The sequence below is a fragment of the Candoia aspera genome, chromosome 8, assembly GCF_035149785.1.
Source record: "Candoia aspera isolate rCanAsp1 chromosome 8, rCanAsp1.hap2, whole genome shotgun sequence".
Taxonomy (NCBI): Eukaryota; Metazoa; Chordata; class Lepidosauria; order Squamata; family Boidae; genus Candoia; species Candoia aspera.
Genome location: NC_086160.1, coordinates 63905528 through 63933476, shown reverse-complemented (window position 1 = coordinate 63933476; position 27949 = coordinate 63905528). Strand labels below are relative to the sequence as shown.

Sequence of the window (27949 nt, the reverse complement as noted above, 5' to 3'; positions counted from 1 at the left end):
CAATTGTGTGGATCCATTCCAAAGTAGACATTGACATATTTTAAACTAAAAAATTATAACATTTTCTTCATTACCAGAATTTTTCTTCTCTATATGTGCATTTTTGTAGCCTCTGAGACAAGAAGCATTATTGCTGTGCCAAAGTATACAGCCCAGAATGCTGAAAAGTTAAGAATTCAAACTCTGGAAGAATGATGGAGTTTCCTAGGTTGATCAGAAACAGCTCCATTACATTTTACCTAGCACTGTAAGAAATGGAGTAGGAAATAGCTAAACGTATTCATTAGGGCAGGGATCCTTTTGCAAAGCATCCAAATTTATTTTGTAGTTTTATAGACCATGTCTAACTTTTTAAAGAGACAGGACTGTTCCCATGATAGCAATAAAACAGTAAATCTGCAAAATGTGACTGCCTGCAGAACTATAGAATGAAGAACAGGACTGCCTGCTGTAGACATCTCACAAAATCCTAATGGGCATATGTGAAGCCAGCGATTGTAGTTTACGAATCATGGTTTATGTCTTAACATTGTGTACAAGCCCAGAAATCAAAGCTGTTCAGAAAATGATGCTTAAATCATGGCTTAATGCAACCTGACAATATGCTGTTGATGGAAGCAAAGAAGGTTTATCAGGGATCCATTTATGAAATCTGACAGTCTGTTAGTACTATGTGTTTCATAAATCTACTCCATGTAATGATTCTGTAGGTAGAATCAAAGAACCTTCTGCAGGACTTCTTGCATATTAAAACTAGGTATCTCTTTCCAATCTCAGCGTATCACTATGATGCTAGGTTCAGTTTGTTCTGGGCTCAGAAGATTATAAAGGCTAAAAGAATAAGACTGACAAAATGCTGCTATTCTGGAATGAATTGTTCAACCCTGTTAGAAATGAGTTGGTTTGCAAATTGCACTTAGCTAAGGTTTCTGGTGAATTTACTGGAATTGTTATGTGAGAGTCCTGGGGTAGAAAGAAAATATGACATGGAGCTATAGCTGTATGACAAAGGTTTTTTTTTTTTTGGCACACATGATGCAAAAGATCTCTGGCCAAGACTGAAGAACAATAACTGGTTATAGTAGACCAGAAGTAGTAGTTGTTTAGATCAGAGGAGTAGTGGTAGTAGTTTAGATCAGAGGAAAAAAGAACTGTCATTGTTCAGACATTCCTGAACTACAACTCTTAGTTAACTTCCCTGTCTCCTATTTTTGTTCACTTCCTTTCATGGTTATTTTGAAGTGGCCTCTTCAGCTGTGGTTTGGAGACGTGGCTTGTCGAGGACATGAATGTAGGTAAACTTTTGTATGCAGATGATGTCTTGTCAGTTGAGAGCCTGAATTAGTTGCAGCATGAATTAGACCAGAGCTTTCCAAACTGTGTGTCGCAACACGTTAGTGTGCCAGCTGCAGTGTGTAGGTCTGTCGCGCGTTCGAGGGATCATACAGGTACTGCGCATGCTCAGTAAGCATAATCGGGTCAAAACAGCTGATTTCGCATGACTTCCGGTGACGCGGCCGCACCTGCGGTGTGTTAGTGTGTGGCCAATATGAAAAATTTGGAAAGCTCCAAATTAGCCAGACAGTATGACGGAATGAAGAGTATGGATCCGAATATTACTATATTGAAGACCAAGTTTGAGTCTGACCTGGAAAAAGGAGTGGAGTTACACCTGAATGGTAAAAAAATAGAGCAGGTAGAAGATTTTGAATACCTTAACAGAATATTGAATAAGATAGACAAATGGACGGGCAATTTTTAAGATGCGCAGATGCAGTCAGAAAGGTAGAGAGGGTAGTTTGTGTTGTGAGGAAGGAATGTTCATAAACAAAGAAGTAAAACTGACTGTTTAGGAGTATGTTTCATGGAAGTCAGAGTTGGGTATGTCAGGAGAAAGTTAGTAACTGAATGCAGTGGGAATGGGGCGCTTAAGAATTGTATGTGACAAAGCAAGAAGAGATGGGGTTAAGAATGAATGAGTGCTGAATGAATGCAGACTGGATACAAAGGTGAGTGACCAGTTCAAAAGAGATGGTCTGGCCATATATAGGGAATGAACAAGGATCAAATCACAAAACAAATGTATGAAGAATGAAAGAGTTGATGAGATCTCAAAAAGAGGTGGAAAGTTTAAAGGACAAAAGGCAATATAGAAAGGAGCATATGGATGTGGAGGAAACAATGCCAGAAAAACATGCAGATATATAGTAAAGGTGTTGTTTTAGCTCCCTATCCTTTTCTTTTTATCTCACACCTTTAATTTCTTTGGCTTTCTGTTTTTTACTCCTTTTCTGTGCTCTGTGTAATTGTGCTTACCTTGTAAGGGAAGAGCAGGAGGTTTGTATCTCCAAACATGAACGTATGCCTAACTTTTAAACACTCTAGAGGATTTTTTAAAAGAAAGCACATGAAAAAGATTAATATGGGTTCTGCTTTGTAAACACATTCTTCCTTTTGAATATGGCATTGCACTCGCATTTATTTCTCTAGTGATATGACTTGATTGCTAAGCTAGGATCGGTATTTGTTGGAGCAACATGTTCTGGGATAATTATGTAATTTTATCTTAATGATATAACCAGGGTCTCACATCTGTGACTAATGTTTGCTAACAGCATCCTGCATTAGAGAACTTCAGCAAAAACCCTCTAATTGTGATAATAATTTGAATATGTAGAATATTTGCTCTGGAGTGCATCAGACTTCTTGGCAACCTCAGGAAAAAAAAAATCAGCCTTTTGCAACTATCTGACAACTACTATGATAGATCTCTAAAACAGAAGAAAAAAGCACCAACATACCTCTCTCTGGTCCTTCGGGTTTCATCTTGTTCTTTATGATGTCGCCTGCGCTGCCAGGCGGATACACTGGAAGATGTTAATGATGTTCCAGATTCAGATTCTTCTGAACTTTGACCACTAAAGCCATGAACATCAAAAAGATGTTGTTCAACAGCTGACCGGATAGTCTTTTCTAAGAATCTGCCAAACCAACATAAATTACACACATACACACACACACACACACACATATATATTTATATACTTTAAAAAAATGATAATGAATTCCCAATTTGAACCAATCAATATTTTTATACATTTATAAATGCGTGCCTCAAAAATATTTTGCAAGAAATGTTTCAGATATGGCATGAGTACAGGACTTTTCTACTATTCATTAAAGGAGCCCAACCTTTTTCAGGCTTCTGCACAAAAACTGAGAAAGAAAGGGACTTTTAAAGCAGAAGTCCCTTTCTTTCTCAGTTTTTCTGGGAAAAGAGTTGGTTTCCCCAGTTTTTCTTAAAGAGTTGCCCTAGCTTGAATAAATGGATTCCCTAAAGCAGCAGCAATATTTTTCCCAGCCAACCTTATTATTTTGCTCAGTTAGATTTATTAAGTCATCTGCCCCATAAGAACATTTTGTATGCTAAAAAAAAGCTCATTATAATAAAAGACGTTATTTATCCAAGTAAGTTTGCTAGCGTTTTCTACTCAAAATGGTAAGCACAGGTAGGATAAATATGTTTTATTTAAAAGAATGTTTTTTTGATGAGTTTCTTTATTTATTTAAACCTTTTCTAAAAGCAGCATTCTTCATTATACTCTGAACATTCCCCCTTCTTATTAATGGGCTTGAACTGCTCTATGGAAGACAATGTGCTTTTTTCATTAGCAGACAGTTCCTCAGTAATCTGTAAACAGGCTGCAAAACTTTGTTCAAACATGATGGCTATTAGGAAAACTCTGGGTTTACATAAGATGCAGTTGATCACTTGCATGCTAGAAATTGTAACTGATCTACAACTGTAATATAGTTTTTTTCTGTGTTCTGTTGTACTCTGCATTGTATGAACATTTGGTCTATGTTAAAAATAGCATTGTTAAAAATTATGGCATTTTAAGAAACTGAATAGAGATGTTTGTGGGTTACTGTGCTTATAATAGAATGCAAAACATTAAAAATAATTGAAAATGGGCCAACAAGATAATTTTAAATACAGATTTAAACAGTTAAGATTTCTCCTCCAAATGTGCAGGTCTTTCATTCTCTAAAACTGTTGCTCTTTTTTACATCTTCAACGTATCTGATAGATTGATTTTTTTTCTTAGCATTTCTTCCCTAATTTGGTTTCATATCAAAGATAATGTATACATTCTATTTTTTTAAAAAAAGTAATTTTTATTAATCCGTTTTCAAACAAACATACATGAAATAAAAACAATTCGCCCCACCTGAAGAAAAAAGGAAAGAACCCCCCCCCACAGCAAATCAAAACATAAAAAGACAAAAAAACTCCTGTAATTAGAGATATATTCCAAATTCTGATTTTATATGTCTTTAAAAGGAGAAACTAAAATAAATTCTAACTGATGTAGTGTGTTGTATACTTTACAGTTGTTAAAACTGTATGCTGCTTATACATCTTTAGTTTGCCATGTCCTTGGCAAAGGAATTTACACAATAAAATATGTTTTTCAGGCACTTGAGATGCTGTCATTCCCCTCACTTTTTTGGTTTTTAGACCTCTCCTCCTTCTCTTTCTTTGAATGAACAGCCAGCACTTCTTATATGAATCATTTTGGAAGTGTGCCCAGACCTGATCATTTGTACAGGTAGTCCTCGCTTAACAACAATTGGGACTGAAATTTCAAATGCTAAGTGAAGTGGTCATTAAGCAAATCTGACCCAATTTTATGAGCTTTTTTGCGGTGGCCATTAAGGGAATCACTGTGGGTGTTAAGCGAAACAGGTGATCATTCAGCAAATCATGTGGTTTCCCACTGATTTTGCTTGCCAGAAGCTGGCCAGGAAAGTAAAGGGTGATCATGTGACCACAGAACGCTGCAACAGCCATAAATGTGAACCGGTTGCCAAGCACTTAAATCGTGATCACGTGACCAGAGAAATGCTGCAATGGTTGTAAGTCGTTTTTTCAGCACCACTGTAAGTCCTAACCATCACTAAACAAATGGTTGTTAAGTGAGGACCACTGTACCCACCTTTCCTGTGAGGCACAGAGCCTGGCTCCCTTTCTGAGTCCCATGTTACTTCTGTAGGGTTAGTCGGAGAAAGAGACACTGTCCCAGGCTCATCCAGGAAACTGTATGGCTACCCAGTTCTTCTAAATCCACTCTAAGTTCAGGGACCACACAGGCCACCCTTCTGACTTTCAGTGGCTTATATAGGAAATCTCTGTGGCTTACTTATTTTCTTTATTACATAATGTTATTTTGATAGTTGTGACTGTAAGCCCACAATTCCCTGCCTTCCTCAAAATAAACTGCTTTTTCCTTCTTTACAGACCATCTTTTTTCAATGTATAGCACCCTCTACTGATAAAGAAAAATCCTGCAATGTTTACTTTTTTTTTTTAATAGGCAGAATGGCAAGCGGAAAGCAGAGGGCAGGTTTTTCCTTGAGGTTTTTTTTTGGTGGGAGACAGTGCCTCTGTTTTTGTTTTTAAGGATAAAAGGGGCTCCTTGAGTTTTTTTAGGTATCTTAAAGGGGAAAAAAAAGGATATCCATGTCTTTTGGGGGAGAGAGGAGGGTTGGTTCTTTTAAGCCAGTGTTTTTCAACCTGGTTTAAGATGTGTGGACGTCAACTCCCAGAATTCCCTAGCCAGCACGGCTGGCTGGGGAATTATGGGAGTTGAAGTCCACACGTCTTAAAGTTGTCAAGGTTGAGAAACACCATTTTAAGAGATACAATTGAAAGGAATCTGAACACTGACATGCAGACTTTCTGAACCGAAGCAAGCTGGGACTGGGTGTTACCTGAATGGAAGAATTCTTGAGAATAGAACAAATGTGAAACAGCATTTACTCAGCATCAGTTAACACATATCAAATTGGCTTTAAGTAATCTTAAAATACACTCTTCTTTAAGAAGTTAACAACTGGCAAACTGGGTAGATATTATCCTGCAGGCAGGATACTACATTCAATAATAACATCCACATGATCTGGAACATCCACATGATCTTTTAGGAAGATCATCTCAGCACCATGTTCAAGGCGGTGTATCAGGAATCCATTGGGCATTCAACAACAGACACTACAGGATACTTTTTCTTCATTAGGTGGCTGCGCACAAAAACATTTCGACTGAAATGACTTAAACTACACAATCACAACCTTATCTTCAATTATGTCTATTACTAGTGCTATCAAGGATGTGGTACGCTTGCCCCCCCCCCACAAATGATGAGATATTTAAATAGGAAAAACAAGAAGTAAAGAACAAGTAACAAAGGAAAGTTACTTACTCTCCAGTAGCAGGGATGTTGCTGACTTGTGACACATGAGCACTGTATGAAAAGAGGTTAAAAATTAGGTGTACTTTCTGAAGAACATTAAGAAAAAGTGGTTCAGTAGTTCACTTAAATGCTGAATAATATATTTAAGTCATAGTTTTACTGAGGGTGAAGCAACCAGGTTCCAAATGATAGTGCATAGGCACTGGGATGTGTTTAGTTGTTCAAACACATTATTTAATTCTTTACCCTTGATAAGATGTGTAAGGGAACCAATTTCTTTGAAAATTACATATACGTAGTGTAATAACTGTGATGACAGAACACATACAAGAATTACGACTTTCTGGGAGTAGAGATTTCCCTATCATTTCTAGCAAAGTAATTGGGATCTATCCTAAACTTCTAAGACCGACCTAGCTAAGACAGCAAATGAACAAATGCAAGCCTATCTCAAATATTTTGCACAAAATTTAAACAAACACCTTTCAAACCAATCAGTAATATATGAAGAAACTGTGTTTTAAAAGAAGGGAACATAAATCAAAGTCAATGTATTTTAGTCATTTTATTTGATCAGCAAGTTATATTTTTCATAGCTAAAGAAAGCCATATAGGAAAAATCATGATGTGAGAAAAATATTTGGAGCCATTTTCAATTCTTCTGCCCCATACAGACTCATTAGCTATTGTCAAGCCACGAAATGTTACTACAAACAGCAGCTCAGGTCAACATATCGTAATTTTGCTCCTTGACCTAATCATGGAAGCAGATGTGCTGTGAAGCCCTGAGTGGTCATGATCATGTCCTTAAACTGCAAGGAAAGATTATATTCAAGGCTGGGACAGTCCCCTTTCCTTCCCTCCCCTTGCTGACTTAGCTTTGCAGGTAAGAGAGTCATATGACATCCTATTGAAGTTCACCTTGACTGCACTATTCAATAAACCAAATTTCTATGAAGCATAGAAAACATTTTATTTGGCTTGATCCTCTTATCTGCTAGTTAATTAGTTACAATAGCTGGTAACCTATCTGCCTGCAACATGATTAAAGGAAAGTCTAAGTGAATGCTAACTGAATGCTATACTGTGAAATGTCTAACCATGCCATCCCAACACAACAAGAAATTGCCAGTGACAATTCTATTATTTTAAACATACTAAACATACATTTTTAACAGGTTCTGAATTCTTGTTAATACTTTCTAGCAATATGCATATCCTGCTCTGTCCAGCAGGCATACTTTTGTTTTAGGTAAGTAGGATGGTAAGCACAAGAGATGGGTCATTTTTTTCTAAAGTTGGGTAAACTAATAACCCAACAGTGGCTGAACAGGGATGCAGTGCTCTTTAGTATGGACAACTAATTTATTTTACTTATTAAACTAATTACTAAAAATGGGCTAAGCCACTAATTTCCACAATTCGTTTATATCTCAGTTGATCAGAGTAGCATCAGGATGGGCCAAGAACCTTACAGAAGTACAGCCAATATATACAAACCCATGTTACATCTAAACCAGATTAATGAAATGTGCTATATGGGGGGCTAACTCTGAAGAGTCTTTGGATATCCCACCTGACCCCAAATGCAGTAACACACCTCTCTTTCAATAGCTGAACTGGTTACCACTGCTTGGTAAGGTTATTAAAAACCCCAAAGGATGCCTCAGACACTGCCTCTTTTTGTATCAATATACCCAGTCCCTAAGATTTAACAGAGAGGTACGTCTCAACTGTGATGGAGGCCTGACTTATGGGGACTAAAAAAATGCTGCCCAAGAAGCTAGAAGGATTGCTCAAGTAGACAAGGCTTCCATCATCTTCAGATGATGCTTCTAGGATTGCTTTCATAGAGGATATGCTTCCTTCAAGAGTGCCATAGCTATGAGGAAGAAAGACATACCCATATACACACATGAAGGGAGGAAGCTGCCTCAGACCAGCCAGATGGTTCCCCATCTAGCCAACTGAGAGTGGCTTGCCAGCTTCAGTGCAACAAAAGGTTTTTCTCTTCACCTGTCACTTACACCTTTTAAATACAAATGCCAAAGAGTTAATCTGGCATCTTTGGCCATGTACTCTCATACTGCAATGCGCTACAAACTCTATAGAGGTGATAATGAACTGTGGCTCAGGAACAGAAATTGGTGCTCATGCACAGCCACATGTACACATTTTTTTTTAAATCCGTTCAGTCATGTCTGATTCTCAGAGACGGCCTGGCCAAGTCCCTGCAGTTTTCTTGGCAAGGTTTTTCGGAAGTGGTTTGCCATTACCTGCTTTCTAGGGCTGAGAGAAAGTGACTGGGCCAAGCTCACCCAACTAGCTTTGTGCCCAAGGCGGAACTAGAACTCCTGGTCTCCTGGTTTCTAGCCTGGTGCCTTAACCACTACACCAAACTGGCTCTCATGTACAGATATACAAATGTAATTTCATGCTTCATGCAGAGGGAAAGCCACATTTGCCATTAGGTCCATACTAAAAAAGCAGCAAAAATCTGGTACGTACATACATACATACATACAAACATACATACATATTATGTATAAGCACAAAGGTTTTTATAGGCTCTCTTTTAGAATACATGACACTAGAAGAAACATTCTATGATATACATAGAATATGATATTATGTATACAATGAGATATATATAGATAACCAATATATCATCTCCAGAACTAGTGTGGAGACATGTTTGATCAGCAAATGATCAAGAAACAACTCTTTCTTAAAGGCCAACTGTTAAATCTGTACCGTACTGAAATCCGTAGGGGAGACTTTTTGACAGCACACAGATATGGTTGTCAAATAAGCCCAAGATAAAGATGCGTCCCTACAGCAGTGATACATGGTGGCCACTGCGGGAGCTTGTTTGCAAAAGCTGCTACTTTTGTTATCAGGAAAGCTAATCCAAACAGGAAGTGTAAAGATTTACTTTTGAACATCCCTCCCAATCATTTAGGATTGTATGCAACACCTACAAGTAAAAGTGAAAGGTGTGAATTTTCATTGAAACTAGGCAACTGCAGAGCAGGAAGAATGCTCAGGAATTTTTACTGCCATATTCTTTTGAGCATGACACAATGGTACCCAACAAGGCAAAAGGAATAGGCTGTTTGAGCTATTTTCCAAAACTGGGCTATAAAAATAAATAAAAGATTTCTGCAAGCTGTTTTCATTAGATTACCTGCAGAGACGTATCGTTGCATACCTCAGTGACTTTCATGATTATGAAAGAGAAATTCTGGAATTCCACATTTAACAGCTACTGGTAAACAGGAAGCATGGCAGGGAGTCACACTTTTCCAGTTGTGAAAAATTTGCAGAAAAGAAAGCAGTGGGGGGAAAAAAATCAAGCAAGTGAACAGTATCCTCTACCTTACTAGCTTCGGATATGTGGCTTGCCCAAGTCTCATTCCTATGTTTAGTTTTAATGAAACTCATTCTTAACTTATGGATAATATTAATGCAACCATTTCAGTTTTCACAATTGTTGTTTATTCGTTTAGTCGCTTCCGACTCTTCATGACTTCATGGACCAGCCCACGCCAGAGCTTCCTGTCGGTCGTCAACACCCCCAGCTCCCCCAGGGACGAGTCCGTCACCTCTAGAATATCATCCATCCATCTTGCCCTTGGTTGGCCCCTCTTCCTTTTGCCTTCCACTCTCCCTAGCATCAGCATCTTCTCCAGGGTGTCCTGTCTTCTCATTATGTGGCCAAAGTATTTCAGTTTTGCCTTTAATATCATTCCCTCAAGTAAGCAGTCTGGCTTTATTTCCTGGAGGATGGACTGGTTTGATCTTCTTGCAGTCCAAGGCACTCTCAGAATTTTCCTCCAACACCACAGTTCAAAAGCATCGATCTTCCTTCGCTCAGCCTTCCTTATGGTCCAGCTCTCGCAGCCATATGTTACTACGGGAAACACCATTGCTTTAACTATGTGGACCTTTGTTGTCAGTGTGATGTCTCTGCTCTTAACTATTTTATCGAGATTGGTCATTGCTCTTCTCCCAAGGATTAAGCGTCTTCTGATTTCCTGACTGCAGTCAGCATCTGCAGTAATCTTCGCACCTAGGAATACAAAGTCTTTCACTGCTTCTACATTTTCTCCCTCTATTTGCTAGTTATCAATCAAGCTGGTTGCCATAATCTTGGTTTTTTTGAGGTTTAGCTGCAAACCAGCTTTTGCACTTTCTTCTTTCACCTTCATCATAAGGCTCCTCAGTTCCTCTTCGCTTTCAACCATCAAAGTGGTATCATCTGCATATCTGAGATTGTTAATGTTTCTTCCAGAGATTTTAACTCCAGCCTTGGATTCCTCAAGCCCAGCTTGTCGCATGATGTGTTCTGCATACAAGTTGAATAGGTAGGGTGAGAGTATACAGCCCTGCCGTACTCCTTTCCCAATCTTAAACCAGTCCGTTGTTCCGTGGTCTGTTCTTACTGTTGCTACTTGGTCGTTATACAGATTCTTCAGGAGGCATACAAGATGACTTGGTATCCCCATACCACTAAGAACTTGCCACAATTTGTTATGGTCCACACAGTCAAAGGCTTTAGAATAGTCAATAAAACAGAAATAGATGTTTTTCTGAAACTCCCTGGCTTTTTCCATTATCCAGTGGATATTGGCAATTTGGTCTCTAGTTCCTCTGCCTTTTCTAAACCCAGCTTATACATCTGGCAATTCTCGCTCCATGAACTCCTGAAGTCTACCTTGCAGGATCTTGAGCATTACCTTACTGGCATGTGAAATGAGTGCCACTGTTCGATAGTTTGAACATTCTTTAGTGTTTCCCTTTTTTGGTATGGGGATATAAGTTGATTTTTTCCAATCTGATGGCCATTCTTGTGTTTTCCAAATTTGCTGGCATATAGCATGCATTACCTTGACAGCATCATCTTGCAAGATTTTGAACAGTTCAGCTGGGATGCCGTCGTCTCCTGCTGCCTTGTTATTAGCAATGCTTCTTAAGGCCCACTCAACCTCACTCTTCAGGATGTCTGGCTCTAGCTCACTGACCACACCGTCAAAGCGATCCCCGATATTGTTATCCTTCCTATACAGGTCTTCTGTATATTCTTGCCACCTTTTCTTGATCTCTTCTTCTTCTGTTAGGTCCTTGCCATCTTTGTTTTTGATCATACCCATTTTTGCCTGGAATTTACCTCCGATGTTTCTAATTTTCTGGAAGAGGTCTCTTGTCCTTCCTATTCTATTGTCTTCTTCCACTTCCGCGCATTGCTTGTTTAAAAATAATTCCTTATCTCTTCTGGCTAACCTCTGGAATTTTGCATGTAATTGGGCATATCTCCCCCTATCGCTGTTGCCTTTTGCTTTCCTTCTTTCTTGGGCTACTTCTAGTGTCTCAGCAGACAGCCATTTTGCCTTCTTGGTTTTCTCTTTCTTTGGGATGATTTTGTTGCTGCCTCCTGAACAATGCTGCCAACTTCTGTCCAGAGTTCTTCCGGGACCCTATCTACTAAGTCCAGTCCCTTAAATCTATTCTTCACCTCCACTGCATATTCCTTAGGAATATTAGTGAGCTCATATCTAGCTGATCTGTGGGTCTTCCCTAATCTCTTTAGTCTGATCCTAAATTGTGCAAGAAGAAGTTCGTGATCTGAACTACAGTCAGCTCCAGGCCTTGTTTTTACCGACTGTACAGATGTCCGCCACCTTTGGCTGCAAAGGATGTAGTCAATCTGATTTCGGTGTTGTCCATCTGGTGAAGTCCATGTATAAAGCCGTCTCTTAGGTTGTTGGAAGAGAGTGTTTGTTATGCAGAGTGAATTGTCTTGGCAAAATTCTATCAGCCTATGTCCTGCTTCATTTTGTTCTCCCAGTCCATACTTACTTGTAATTCGAGGTGTCATTTGACTGCCCACCTTAGCATTCCAGTCTCCCGTGATGAAAATAACATCTCTTTTAGGCGTGTTGTGCAGTAGGTGCTGCAGATTCTCATAGAACTGCTCTACTTCAGCTTCTTCAGCATTTGTGGTTGGGGCGTATATTTGGATCACTGTGATGTTAGATGGCTTGCCCTGAATTCGAATTGAGATCATTCTGTCGTTTTTGGGGTTGTATCCAAGCACTGCTTTAGCCACTTTACTATTAATTATGAAGGCTACTCCATTTCTTCTGTGGTCCTCTTGTCCACAGTAGTAGATCTGGTGGTCATTTGATGTGAAGTGGCCCATTCCAGTCCATTTCAGTTCACTGACGCCCAGAATGTCTATCTTTAATCTTGACATCTCACCAATAACTACATCCAATTTGCCCTGGCTCATAGATCTTACATTCCAGGTTCCAATGGTGTGTTGATCCTTAGAACATCGGATTCGCCGTTCACCACCAGCACCGTCGGCCGCTAGCCGTCCTTTCGGCTTTGAGCTAGCTGCGTCATCACATCTGGGGCTAGTTGAACTCATCCTCTGTTCCTCCCCAGTAGCACTTTGACCATCTTCCGACCTGGGGGTCTCATCTTCCAATGGTATACCGACTTATCTCTGGTTGTACTGATCCATTTAGTTTTCACGGCAAGAATACTGGGGTGGGTTGCCATTACCTTCCCCATAGTTCTTGTAAAATATGACTAACGTACCCAACTCATAAACATTTTTCTTTTTATGGTTGGATCTTTAAATGGGCACTGGTGTCTGGCTGTTTGTTTTAACATAAATGTGGCCCATATATCATAGACATTGCTCTCCCTGTACTACATATGAAGGGGATGGCATTTCTCATACAGAAAACCATAAACAATATTTCAGTCTACATGATGTCAGTCCATGCTATTTTAAGAAGCCAACGGTATTTCCCCATACATGCATACAAAAAAGACCCACTCTGCTGGCAGTCATGAATATAACCACCAGGTTTTTAAAAATTATCTACTTTGAAAACAAATATTCAAAGCACCAGACGCACATAAAGATACACACAATTAACTCTTTCTCATCTGCCCTTTCTGTACTTCATATTGTCCCAGAAAACATTTCTTTTTTCCTAATATAATTTTATTGAAAGTTTTAAAAACAAGAGTAAAAATTAATACAAACTAAAATAAAAGAAGGAAAAAAGGAAAAGGAAGAAATAAAAGAGAAAGCTGAAGTGCAAAAGGAAAAAAAAGAAAAAAGTAGAAGAAAAATAGAAAAGAAAGAAAAAGGATACAAAGAAGTTGCTTCCAATCTTTTTAACAGCAGTTGTAAGAACAATTGTAGATTTACCTCTTTCTCTAAAGTTACATTGTGACTCTCTTCTTTCTATAATCTATCCTATCTAATTGTCAAAACCATAGATCGTGAGTTCATTTCTTTCTGTTTTACGCAAAAAGTCCATAAAGGGAGAAAACATCTCTCTCCAAGATGGAACTGACAGGTAAAGAAACTGGTGGAGTGTAGATTTCAAGTAAATGGCAAGGAGAGAAAAGTTTAAATACGGGATTGGCCCTATCTTTAGGCTCAGGCAGAGGGAGGTGGTCAACTTAGGCAGCAGATGATGGGAGGCCTCAGGTGGCCTCTGGAATCAGTACAGGCTGTTGTGTCACTGCCAAGGTCTCAGAAGATTCAATGGTCAGTCCAGATGTCTTTTGTTATGTAATGTTCTATAAATGGGTGTAGGAGCAGCTTCACGCAGCAAAATATCTCAGGCCTTTACTGTTTTTCTCTTACACCATTTCTCCAATCTAAAACCTCTCCTTCTGAAAAAAGTTCCATTTAAAAATTACAACAATGATGTGTTTGTTTTGAACATGAAATAAGCCTAGGGCTCACATTAGAAGTGTCTTATTTAATTGACACACTACCTTTCTGATGTAGTTCCAGGGTGGGTTACTTTTCAAACAGTAAAATATACACAATGCAAAACAAGAAACAAGATTCAACTTTGAAGATGTTCCTAACAATTGAAACAGAGTACTGTAATGACTTGATGTATTGAGGGACCTGTAACAGACCATCCTTTTTCACTTTTTTCTTTTGGATCCTTCTACCTAGTCATGGTAAAGGTACTGGAGGGAGATTTTCCACCAAGTCTTTGCCAGCTTTGAAGGATGATGTATAAATTGCATAATAAATAAATAAGCTTTTCACTGGGGCCCTCAGAGAAACACATCTGATATTTGCTGTCAAAAGTATTGCCACAGTGATAGCCTTCTATCTGGTGGGCTTTCTGAGAGGATTGAACAAATTCATGGAGAATAAGAGCATTAATGACTACTATTCAGTATTACTGTACTATCTATTACTGCTTGGATTGGAGACAGCATGTGTCTGGATACCACCACTTGGAGAAGAACATGTGGTGAAGGGTGTTACTGAAATCATGTCCTGCTTGTGAATTTCTGACTGGATACTTTGCTGTGATCTAGCCAGCATTTTTTGTTCATAAACAAGAAATGGTTGCATCAAAGGACTTTCCTCTGTGTTACTTGGACAATTCCTCTGGCACTGGATGGTTTAATAAAAATTAACCTTCTGAGTCCTGCTGCCAAATTCTGCTTGTCTCATACCGTCCAAAATCTCCACAAAACATGTATGTAAAGTCCAACACCAAATACAACTTTTCTTCAGTCCAACCGATCATTTTACCTGGGCAAGCAAAATATCTCACCTGGACTCTGCCTACATTACATTCATAATCTACTTGACACTTGACATTCATCATCTGTTTTGAAATATGCTGTGTTTACCTAATGAATGTGGTGCCAACAATATTCACTTTATCAAGTGAAAGGCATGGCACAAAACATTCTACATACACAAATATTGAAGGTGCTTCGGGAAGACAGCTCCGAACACAAATAAATCACCATTCTTCCATTGTCAGCTATAAGGAATTATAATCGATTTTCCATGTTGTAAGGAGACATTCAATTTTGCTGTGTCCATATCCCACTGTCTTCTGACTGCACTAGTATCCTTAACAGTATTCTTCAGTCCTTAAAATGTGTAATTTTAGTGTCAATAACAACTAAGTGGACGTTCATAAGATCCTTTGTGGTGGTGTAATTTCTGTTACTCACTTATTTTATTTTATTTATTTATCAAATTTGTCACTGCCCATCTCCTCCCACCAGAGGGACTCAGGGAGGTTTTATTTTTAATCACTCTATTAGGTAAAAGTAGTACACCTTCCCAAATGTTACAACTAATAGAATTAATAGTAGAAACAAAGTAAAGAAAGTCACAGTTCTGTATTGCTGCAACATTTTTTATGAGGGAGAAATGAACTTCCTGTCACAGTTTTACCATGGTGGCTAATGGTACCCAATAATATTTTTTCTTTAAAGTTACCATGATAGGTGTACAGAACTATATACCCTATGATATTATCATATCCACATCGAAAAAGCATGTATTTTGCTACTTTATATGAGTGTCCAGAAAAGCATTTAAAGCATTTTTAAGTGATGCTTAACATAAACAACCATGTGCTAAAATACTGCCTACTGAAAATGCTATTTGTTATATATGCTTATCTGTAATGGGCTCACTTATCTTACACAGCATGCCCATATCAAATGTTTCTGTAAAGACTGCCTTTGGCAATTTTGAGATGGACTATAACGTCCTTCTCAAAAACACTGGTATGAAGGAAGCATTCCCAAGCACTGCTGGGAAAATCTAGGAGGATTGATCTCTAGGACTGATCTAACCCAAATACCATCTTTTCACCAAAACTTCACTGACCACCTATTTGCTCTTAGTGGCTTTCTTATTAACTGCCTCTCATTGGGCAAATGTTTCTCATAAAGTGACAAACTAACCAGGGACCTGGAAAAGAAGTAGGCCAGCATTCCCTAATGTGCTGGACTACCGTCATCCCATTTGAACATAGCCAACAGCATAGAGTTACAGTCCAAACATCTGGAAGGGTTCTGCTGGGGAAGACTGCAAGAGGCCAAACAGTTGACTAGGAAGAAGGCTTCAAACAGGTTTACTTCCATAAGGAACCAGATATGGCCAACCTGAGCAGTTAGAAAGAAGAGGAAGAGATGAAGTTGAGGGAGAAAATCTGCAGAGCTGTGAAAAGCTAAAAGTATTAAGCCACAGCTCAAATCTTTTCAAGCCCTTAAATTTGGCTCCATAACTTAATTAGCAGAGAAGTTCCTGTCTGGTGAGACCCATACCACCTAAACAAGGATGGAGAAAACTACAAGCGAATCTAAATCTAAAAGAAATTCCAAGCAAGGCAAGTTCACAGAAGTACCGAACTCAATATTGCACAGGTTTGTTTACTCAGCCTGTTTTGGGTGGGGAACAAGGGAGTTCATCAGGAACACAGTCAAGCTACTGTGCTCCTCAAAAACTCTGCAACATTTGCAGCACAGATTTTACAAGGAAAGTAGGGGGGAGATAAACACAATGTTCCTGCTAATTGGCAAGCATCAGACATTGTGAGATCCTTGGAATCTGGACAAGTCTATTCTGCATCCACCCAATATGTTACATAACTGTCTGCTCTCAATCACTGTACTTTGTGTACTGCATGAGTTGCAGTCCACATCCTCCATGTATTTACATTCATTGCTCTGTTGTTATATCACACAAATAAGTCTACAGTGAGTTGAATTTGGGCGTCAGGAAGCTCATAAAACAATGGGGGGGGGAAGGAAATGGAAAATAAATAACCATCTAGCAAAACTAGGGCCTATCTGGGCTGCAAACATCTGCACAACCCCCAGATGGCAGGGAAAGCAACACAGCAAACTAGCTTTTTGCTGCCATCTAATGGTCATCTGGATTTTTGCAACCGAGATATGGTAGCTCTAAGCAAAACAGCTACGGACACAAATGAACCAAGCCAGTTCTTCTTTAATTTCTGCAATGGGGATAGAAAAGCAAAGGGCAGAAGTCACTTAAATCAGAACATCTGCTTCTCATCACAAGAGCATTTAAGGGGTGAAGTACCAACCACTGGCCAGCCCTCATCCATTCTTCCTGCCAAAATTATCCCTCTTGGCAATCTGGTCCAAAGCTACAGATTTCTATTCTGAAATACTGAGAAGGGAAAAGGAAAGGAAAGGAAAGGAAAGGAAAGGAAAGGAAAGGAAAGGAAAGGAAAGGAAAGGAAAGGAAAGGAAAAAAAAAGCTAAATTTAAACAAGGGATCCTTACAAAGTCCTACAAGATAACAGTAACAACAAACAGCATCAACCTTGCCGATTGTGGTCTAATCAATAAACCATTGTGAAGGAAACCATGGCTTACTGCAGTGTAAATGCAGTCTACATGTTGTATATAGATATGTATTAGTTATCTGTTCTAGATCTATAAATTCTCTTAAGTCATTGTCTAAGAAGGAAATGTTTCTAGGCAAAAGCTTTGCAAATGGCTACTAACTGTATTTTGCAGCTTTTTCTTATGAATCAACCCCCAAACAGAATATAAATAAACAAACAGATATAAATACCTCAGATAGAATGGTGATATAGGCCTTTCATCCTCTTGGGAACTAAAAACAAAGTAAGATATATTTGTCATTTGCATGTACATTTCTATTCCTTTTTTGCAAGCTACTTCATACAACACCAACCAGATCAGAGGAAAGGATGAAAGCCCAAAGAAGACTGTGTGCTTATCGGTGGTATGAAAGCCAACAGCTTGTAAGAGAGAGGAGCAAATTAAATATTAAGTTGTCTTCTTTAAGGTTACAAAATTTCAAGTAATTTGTGAATTCTCATTAAAGCAGAATGAGATAAACTGCTGAATTATCAAGAGCCATGGCGACCGTGTAAGACTTTAGACGCTATGTCTACAGCAACGGGACAGTAAATCTGGAAACAGAGTACCTAAGATTTGGGGTAGTAGGTTTAGGGACTAAAGTGGATAATGCAGTCCTAAAGTTTAGACCACTCTCCTTTCATAGGGGAAAAACTGCCTGGGTAAGATCATGCCTGTTTGGATCTAGAGTGGAGTGTAACTTATTTGAACATTCATCTTCTGCATTCTGTGTCATTTACTTTTCAAGGCAAATGAGGCAGTGTTCACACCATTTCCGCCATTCTGATGTCTACTTTACCTTAAGGCAACACTCTGACCCAACCTTTACTGTACCTACCCACTCAGCTACCATCTTTCCAGGGTTTGAACAGAAAGCAGACTGGGAATAACAAGAACACAACGAATAATCAATCCTCTAAAACTTTCACAAGTTAAACAATGATGGAACATTTTAAATATCACCAAGTCATTGATTATGTGCCATCGAGTAAACTAATGTGAAATACCACCATGGCTCTGCAAGATGGTGAGATGAATCAACATTATACTCTTGTTCAGCTTCACCTTTCCATAAGAACAGAGGAATACAGCGTTTCTAAATATACAGACAAGAACTGTTATTTTCAAGTCACACTGTTTTTATAACAGGGCACATTCACTACATGTTACAGTAACTCACTCTGCTGTTTGAAGAAATTGGCTAATCGGAAGTCTATTTAGCATTATAGGGTGCAAAAAAACGCAACAACCTCTGAATGATGACAATAACTTTCTTCCATCAATCCATCCCTTAAAAATCGCAATCCCATGGCAAAGAAAAGTATAAATGCTACCACACAACGAAACCATTGAGCTTAAAATGCTATTATTCAGCTGCTGACTACAATCAGGTATGATTTTCCTTCTATCTCTGCTCCAGCAACTGAAATCACTTCTAAGAGAGAGCTGCTATATTTTTTTCTCCCATCTCCACATCCTATACCAACCCGTTAGAAGTAAAAAAGAAATACAGACATTCTAGGATGGGCTGTTTCCATTGCTGGGGATGACTTCTACTGTATCAGTAGCCTTCTACTGATACAAGGATGTTTGGGCAATCAATACCTGTAAATTCCTACCGCTGACAGCAAAAAAAGCTTCTTGCAATTTTTGCCAGTTGATTTAATACTCAATGATTAGCCACAAGAATACCTTATCATCAGTACCCACACCATCAATTGGCAAAAACCTGCTGAAACCACCGATAGTCCTGCTACATAAATGGCTTGTTAACAAGCTGACTGAATCTTCTGACAGAACTGTGAAAATGATCCTAACACCTGCTAAGAAAAAGTGAGTTTTAAGGAACAATTTGAACGGTGTAAGAGAAGCAGCTGTTCACAGGTCTTCTGGAAGGCAGTTTTCAGCATATGGCCAGCAACAGAAAAAGGATGGAGATGTTTCAAGGAAGATTTTTCTTTTTGATAGCTGAAGGTGCTGAGTCTGGAACAAAGCTCATAGAAAGAGCTCTATCAGTGAGCTAAGTGTAATACCACTGTGTGGTGCAAAATCTTTTCAAGCCACATGGCTCAGGTTTGTTGTTACCGCTACAAGGATCCAAATCATACCTATATTGGTCTTCAAGTTAAGGGAATGCTTCCAGCACTTGTTATATAGTTCAGAATATTTCACCTCTCTGGTTGACATTTCGTTTCCCTAGTGCTACAGCAAGGAAATTCCCACTCATTTCCTCCAAAAAATACTCCTCTAAGGTTGTGAGCCTCTGGAACAATTAAATATTGCCCTAACTATAAAGATTTATAATCAGTATAGTCTACAAAGGTCTTTGGACAGCAGAAAGTTCAAAGCCTCCTCACCAAGACCAAGGTTTAAAAAGGGATCTGCTACCAGAATCACATACTGGTAAACTTTCGAGAAGGTAAAAACACTATGTGCCATGACATTCTGATCAAATATTTGGGTACTGAAAATACAATCAATGTTTGGAGTTGCTGTGCTATATTTAATGCCCTTCTACTTTGACCTTAGATAAAAGTACCCTAGAGAAAAATGATTTCCAGGAAGATGGGGGGGAGGAAGTAATAAATAAAAGTAATAAACACTAATGCCAAATGGCCATGAATTGTCCAAATTTCTGCATGCAGAATGGCCACATCTGCTTGCAGATAGAAGAATTACCATTTTTGATACTCCCCAGATGAACAAAATCAGAAAGCTGTCCTGCTTTCCTATTTGCATCAATTCTTAAGGCAAAACTTTTAAAACTAAGATCACCTCCTAGCAAGCTGAAGTAGCATAGTCCATTCCGTTGCACGTGGAAGTCATTTCTAAACATTATCTGCGCACCAGAACAGACACAAGCTATCCCCTAGGTCTTTTAAGGTATCAACAGGCTCTATGCTGTTTTTCCCTGTAGGCTTGAACTGTACTGCCATACCAGTTTAAAAGTAAGTGTGCTGATTTTAGCTTAACCTGAAGGCAAACTTTGTTTGTTGATCTTATTTTCCCCTTATCATTTGGATACGCTTGGCAAGCCAAACCCTTTTTGTAAACAGACAGTAATGCCTGGGCTTTTCCAGAAAGACTTAGGAATCATTTTCTGAATTAGTTTAGGATATCAGAGGACTTTAGCTGAACAAAAATGAAAGTGTTCTGCTCATAACAGGGACTTGATTTAACCTTCAAAATACTTTCCAATTATGGCCTATGAAAGCTCCTCCCACCCCCATTTTTCAGTCTAGAGACAAAAGACTTGCAGAGATATTATCATATCTCAAGGATACACCACATGTTTTAGATGAAACACTCTCGGGCCCATCCTCAGATTCTTAAGTTAAGATTAAGGTCCCTGGACTGCAGAGGCCATCATTTGTTATTTATTAAATTTGTATGCAACAGAATCTTTCTGACTTTTAATGTGTTACAACAAAATAAAGTATCATGAAATGTCAATGGTAAAGAAAAGCACAATAAAACATCCACGGTAAGAAAAATAAACACATTTACAATTAAATTCGTAAACTGTAAATTTAAACCACAACCCTGATTTCACCCAAATCCCCCAAACAACTCATAAAATCAAAGCCAACGACAGTAGCATCAACAGCAACAATAATAATAATGGTGAACTTTGCAGAAGAGCTCAAACTGAGTTGTGCTAACTTTTAGAGAAAGGCTGTCCCAAAGCATAGGTAGCATGATTTAAAAACACTATCTTGCCTCAGTTCCCCAACTCACAAAAACGGGGCACCAGCAGCAGCTTCTCCCAGGAGGATTTCCTTGGACCAGTGTTTCTCAACCATGGCAGCTTGAAGACGTGTGGACATGCTGGCTGGGGAATTCTGGGAGTTGAAGTCCACACATCTTCAAGCTGCCAAGGTTGAGAAACACTGCCTTGGACAGATCAACACTGGCTGGAGAGGTTGTCCTGCAACTACCTTAATGCCAAGTCATATCCACCCTTAAAAGTAAAAAATAGCACTATGAACTGTACCTGGAAATCTCTTGGTAATCAATGAGCAAGATAGGTATAATGTATCATAGTGTCAAAAGCCAGTCAACAATCAACAATTGCTTTTTGCACCAACTGTAGTTTCTGAAAGATCTTCAAAGGCAGGTCCATGTAAAGTCATTGCAGAAGTCTACCCATGTGGTGATGGGGCCACAAGTCACTGAGGTGGAACCTCCTGCTCCAGGATAAGTTGCAACTTATGCACCAGCTAAAACTGGGCAAAAGCCTTCCTCGCTACAAGCCTACAATCTAGCAGTAGCTATGAGCCCAGAATGATTCCCAATTGGTTTAGTAGGGCTACCCATTCAAGATACAACACTGAAGGGTACCAAGGGTACCAAGATGTACATCTTGCTTGGGTTCAACGTTAGCCTGTTTCTTCCCAACATACTTCAACAGTATCTCCAATTGAGCAATATTAAGTTGATTTATGTCAGCACTAATGGTAGTGCACTCTGAACTGCCAGTTAACCTTCCCAGTGGCTTCATGTATATCTTACGGATGATCTCTGGCGGGCGGGAGTGGGATGGAGGCAGTGCATCCATCCTTGCTCTCCTTGATCTCTCAGTGGCTTTCGATACCATCAACCATGGTATCCTTTGGGGGCAGCTCAGGGAGTTGGGGGTGGGCGGCGTACTTTTGCGCTGGTTCACCTCCTTCCTCCAGGGCCGGTCCCAGTTGGTGTTAATAGGGAAGGAGAGATCGGGCCCATGGCCCCTTCTTTGTGGGGTGCTGCAGGGATCCGTATTCTCTCCTCTTGTCCTGATTACCAGGAAACACACTGAGACAATGACTTGGTCTCTAATATTTCTTAGTAGTACTTAACAAGAATCCTAACAAACTGAGGAAGCGTGGGAAAACCCAGCCATATAACCCCCAAAGGTTAAGGCGGTCCCGATCTGTGTCTCTTTGAATGGCTGAACAGTTCCTCAGTGCTACGCATGCGCTTGACAGTCTGGGTGGGAGCCCCCTGCTCGCCATCCTTACTCATGACATCTCTCCTTTTTAACATCTACATGAAACCACTGGCTGAGATCATCCGCCTCCACGGGATGAGGTATCATCAATATGCTGATGATACTCAATTATACATCTCCATCCTGGGGGAAGTAAGTGATGCTATGACTGCCCTTTCCAGGTGCCTGGGGGCTGTTGGGGTCTGGAATGGGAACAACAGGCTTCAGCTGAACCCTGTTAAGACAGAGTGGCTGTGGGTTAGCCCCTCGGCTCCTAGGAATTTGCCACCTTTGGTTCTGCATGGGGTTGCACTACCCCAGACAGAGCCGGTGTGTAACTTGGGGGCCCTCTTGGACTCATGACTCCTGCTGGAAGAGCAGGTGGCAGTTGTGGCCAGAAGGCCTTAGCGCAACTTTGTGTTGTGCACCAGTTACGCCCCTTCCTGGAGCGAGAGGCCCTTGGACGGTCACTCATGCCCTCGTCATCTCCCATATAGATTACTGTAATGTGCTGTACATGGGGCTACCCTTGAAGAGTATCCAGAAGCTACAGCTGGTCCAGAATGCAGTTGTGCAGGCGATTTTAGGTGCTTCAAGATCAGCACATATTATTCCCTTGCTCTGCGAGCTGCATTGGGTGCCAGTTTGCTTCCAGGTCCAATTCAAGGTGTTGGTTATCACCTTTAAAGCCCTACATGGCATGGGACCAGGTTACCTAAGGGACCGTCTCATCCCCATTACATCTACCTGGCCCACCCGGTCATGCAGAGGGCATGCTACGGACCCTGTCTGCAAGAGAATTCCATCTGGCAGGGTCCAGGAGGCAGGCCTTCTCTGCAGCAGCTCCCACCCTTTGGAACACCCTTCCCCCGGAAGTGAGGTTAGCCTCCTCCCTTCTGGACTTCAGGAAACGGTTGAAGACCTGGTTTTATCACCATGCCTGGAGTGGGGAGAGGAAGAGCCACTCTTGGGGTTGGTTGGTTCCCTAGTCCTGCTGGGACTGGTCTTGTCCCCTTTGGGTGGAATTAGATCTGCCGTTACTTGGATTTCATTACATTTTATATTTATATTTATTGATTATCAATATTATTCTGATTTTATTGAATTTTAAATTGTTTTATTGCGAACCACCCAGAGTCCCCCGAGTGGGGGAGATGGGTGGTAATAAAAATATGATAAATAAATAAAATAAAATAAATAAATCTTAAACAGCAAACCACCCTCTGTGGTGCCCCACATGGCAGTGGCCACTGGGCTGACCTCTCCACTCTACAGAATCTGACTGAAACTTCTCAGGAGGGAGGACCATTCTCTCAACTGGTCCAGAAGGATACCATGATTGATTTTACCAATGCCACCAAGAAGTCTAAAAGGACTGAGCAGCGTGAATACCTCCCATCACAAGGTCCCAATAAAGAAAATCCAGCAGAATGATCTATGCCTTCTCCATCTTATGCTTAGAGAACTGAAAATGGTCCAGCTAATCCATTTCCTTTAGGATGCTTTAGCTAATAGTTGTCGAACACTGCTGGATCTAAGGTGGGCCTCTTAAGGACAGGGTACATCACAACCTCCTTCAAAGTTACCAGCATCAACCCCACCTATAGGTAAGTGTTAACCACCTCCCAGATCCAGCCCTGTGCAGTGAGGCATGGGTCAAGTGGGGCATGGGTCAAGTCTTAAGTGGCAGGGATCAAACCAGAGAGCCCCCTATCAATTTTCTCAGACTCTTCAGGCCCAAAGGAGTCTGACGTAACAGAACTGGATAATCACATCAAACTGTGCCAAAGTGGATCAAGGCTCTGACAGATCTAAGATACTTTGTTGGAAAAATGCTGAGTAAGACAGTCACAATATCCAGGTGGGAGTTCTTTCTGCTCATACTCTCAAAAAGGGAATTCACTACCCTAAACAAGGCTGCTGACCAACAGCCTGCTGCAGCAATAAGGGAGGATAAATAACAATGCTTCCTCTCTCTTATTGCCATGATGTAGGGCCAACCTCAGCTCATATCTGTACTCAATTTTAGTTTTGATCTTTCTCCACCAGCATTCTAACATTGTTTCTGATGCTTCATTCCCCACTGCAACTCAGAAAACCAAGGTTCACCCTAGGTTCAATGTATAAGCTACTAACGGGCAATTTGCCCTGGTTATTGTACTACATTTAATTTTAATTCTGTTTTCTGTTCAGTTTATAGAGGTTTTATTATATTCTTTTTGTCTGCAATCAAAAGCTTGCAGACAAACATCTGCCTACAAGCCTTACTTTGGGCACAGGAATGCCACAACTGATTTAAATGGAAGTTGCAAGCTTGGAACACCATGTTCGCAACTTTCTCCAAATGACTTATGTTTGCACAGTTACTTATATCTGCTAGTCGTGTTCAAAATATAATACTGGAGATAGAAGGTCATGCAGTTAAACTATTAGTTACTGGATAACTAGACTCCAGTTTATCTAAAAGATCATAAAAAGCATTCTAATTAAGATAAATGCTCTATCTACGGAGACCTGAAATCAACTCCTTTTTATTGTAAGATAATGCTCTTAACGTGTTGACATGGAGAGTGTTCAGCTTCTGTTGCTTTGCTGGAAAGATGGATCCTGCTATGCAGCTTCTATTGCTTCATTTCTTAAAGATTACAATCAAAAGGAGAACATAGTAGACAATTTGGGAAAGACACATCTGTTTATTATTTGTAGTTTGGCAAGCCTCCCTGGATGGGTAAGACAGAAAATGGGTCAGAGCAAGGGGGAGGGAATTACTGATGCTGTCCTTCAGCCAAGCTGCACCCTTCCTTTGACTTCAACAGTAGCGTGTTAATAAGATCAAACGTTAAGCCATGTTGCACTAGAAGAGTGTAAGAGTTAGGTTACTAAGCAAGCCACAAATAGTTACCACAGGACTATTTCTAAAAACTTGGTTGAGTGTCAACACAGTCAACAACTATGGTTACAGCATTTCAGCAAGAAAGCCAAGATTTTTTTTTCAGCACTGACAAAAGAAAATTAAAATGCTCTACCTTAGGACAATATGTATTCAAACCTGAGTGCCAGGCTCCTACTTTCAAAACATATAGCCAGCAACAGGGTGGTCTGAAAAAAGACCTGATAACAATTTCTGTTGGGGGGAGTTACTTCTTAGTCACCTGGAAACAATCTTTTATTCGCTCTAGGTGACCCAGTGAGCTGTTTTTAAACGTGTGTTAAAAAATAGTTCTGATGATTTGCCAAGCTTTCTGGAAAGAACAATTTTGCTTAGTGGAGTAGGCTGTGCCATTAGTGTATGTAACTTTAAGTTCTATAAGGGTGTATTTCATTCAACTCAATGTGACTTACCTCCAGGGAGATAGTTACGGAATTGCACCACATGCCACAAAGCTATAGTCCATCTCTAGCTGGCCTCTACATGCCAAATTCCTTGTAATCTGAACTGTTTGTTAAAGATTTTGGATTAGATTAATATATGAAGTAGTAATCTTATGCAAGATGTTTAATTTTCACTAAAGTCAGTGAAACTTCAAGCAACCTTCATTCTCGACGATAGCCTCAGATTCCTCTGAAAGAAAGACAGACAGACTGCACTTAAGTGAGCAAGCCCTTTTCACACTGATTAGTGACATCCTATGAAAGAAAGCTTTGCACATGGTAAATTTTCTTTATTATTTAACACTCCTTTTGGAACCAAACTGCACCCAATCTCTTGCTTGCAGAAAGTGAAACTTAAAACCAAAGCATAGGAAAAAATGGAGGTGGGGAAGGATTAATCCTGAAACAATTTATTTGGAAGATGTGAACATATAAATCGAGGGGCCCTTCAGTAAAATTTGGGACATACAGAATGAAGCTAAGCCTACCACCTCTCTGAGTAAGTGACCCACTACTGAACTGCTAGGACATTTTTTTCTATAATTAAAATGGAGTTTTGTTCCCTGCAGTCAGTACTATGGAGGGGAGAGGAGGGTTTAAGAGTAGAAAGAAGTTCGGCTGCAGTCCACTCACATAATATTCGATGCCACCCATCACATTTCTAATGTCTGCTCCTTAAAAATGTCTACCCCAAGTTATTTTTTTAATGCTGAGCCAGGAAACATTTAAAGAACTTGAATTGGGAATGAGGTTCAAAGTACCTGTATACTCTTATTGGGCTTATCTGGAAGAAACAGGTATAAACAACGAATCTGCAATCCAGGTTTAAAACAAGTCACTATAACGGCATCAGAATTTCCTGTACAGTCTGTATACACAGCACTTTTTAAAGGAACGGGCCATTAAAGAACTGATGGGAGATTACGTATCAGTTTAATCGGTCACAGGTCAAAAAATCAACTCCGTGACCAATGCAGTGAGTGTAAAATGGGCCTGAAGCTATTTAGATTATCTAGTGTTCCAACTTAATTATTTGCAGGTGGCCATAAAAAAACTTCTTGGTCACGTAGGCCGTTTCATCGTGTTTATGAGTTTGATAACAGCTCTCCCCTTTGAAGAATGCTGTTGGATGCTCCAGAAGATTCAGCTCCAAATTATTCCAATGAAACAAAACTTAAAACACCACAGACGATAAATTTTAAAAGTGCATTGCCAGTTTTTCTTCTTGGAAACTGTATTTATATTACATTGTTTTAACTGATTTCTTACCACACTTATCAATTCTCAAGAAGGAGCAGGGGTAACAAACTTTTGATGACCTGGGGTCACAGGTAAACATTTTTGTTTGCCCTGTGACAAGCAATGACTTAAAATAGTTTGGGACATATCATTCATGCGGAAGGAGATGGTGTGTGTGTTTGCATGACTACTAGTGTTTTTAAACTGTGCTAAGCCAGGGCATATGCTACTATTTGTATGCATTTTCTGCCTCAAAACGACAAAAGATTTGGGAATTGCAATGGCAAATTTCGGAGGTGCACTCAAAGATGGCTCTGGGCTCACACACAAAAAAAGGAGAAACAGAGGCCACATTTGCAATTGTGAAACCTTTGATCTGCTGTGGGCAGGGAATATTTATTATTTATTTATTTATATTTCAAATTTAGTCACCGCCCATCTCAGAATATCGAATAGTGGGACCCACAAAGTAGCAGCTTGTAATGCCTGCATTTTGTTGATGTTTTCCATCAATAGTCAGCTTATACCAGATCACTTCTTTAATCACTTCCCCATCAAATCCTACTTCTTTCCTCAATTCAGCTAATTCAGGGAATTATCTGCCCATGGATTGGCAACTTCAATCACCCCGAATAGCATGGCTACTGGCATTATGGCCGAAGATGATGGGATTCAAGAAAATCTCTGAAATGTTGACCAACCATGAAAAAAGGAATATTAGTTTTCTGTGAGTCAGAGATTTCATTAGGTGAATTTTCACCTATGATTTGAAACACTTCTGTCCTATCACTAGCTCATAGATTCCTCCACTGCAATGATCAAGAAGCTTTAGATGTTGATGGACTTCCAGCACCCTCACCCAGCACAACCAATGGGGAGGTGATGC

General features: G+C 39.8%; 1 protein-coding gene across 4 annotated transcripts in view; it reads right to left on the bottom strand.

Moving 5' to 3' along the window:
* The window catches only part of FAM13A (family with sequence similarity 13 member A), a 139266-nt gene that overhangs the window by 44879 nt on the left and 66438 nt on the right, over positions 1 to 27949 (bottom strand). For 2 of the 4 annotated variants that reach the window (XM_063310395.1, XM_063310397.1), the window contains 3 exons: positions 17674 to 17715; positions 6267 to 6308; positions 2802 to 2981 (listed from right to left, as the gene is read on the bottom strand). In XM_063310395.1, coding sequence (XP_063166465.1) covers positions 2802 to 2981; positions 6267 to 6308; positions 17674 to 17715 — 264 coding nt within the window. The remainder of the gene's footprint in view (positions 1 to 2801; positions 2982 to 6266; positions 6309 to 17673; positions 17716 to 27949) is intronic. The other 2 variants (XM_063310396.1, XM_063310398.1) reach the window with 1 other exon arrangement.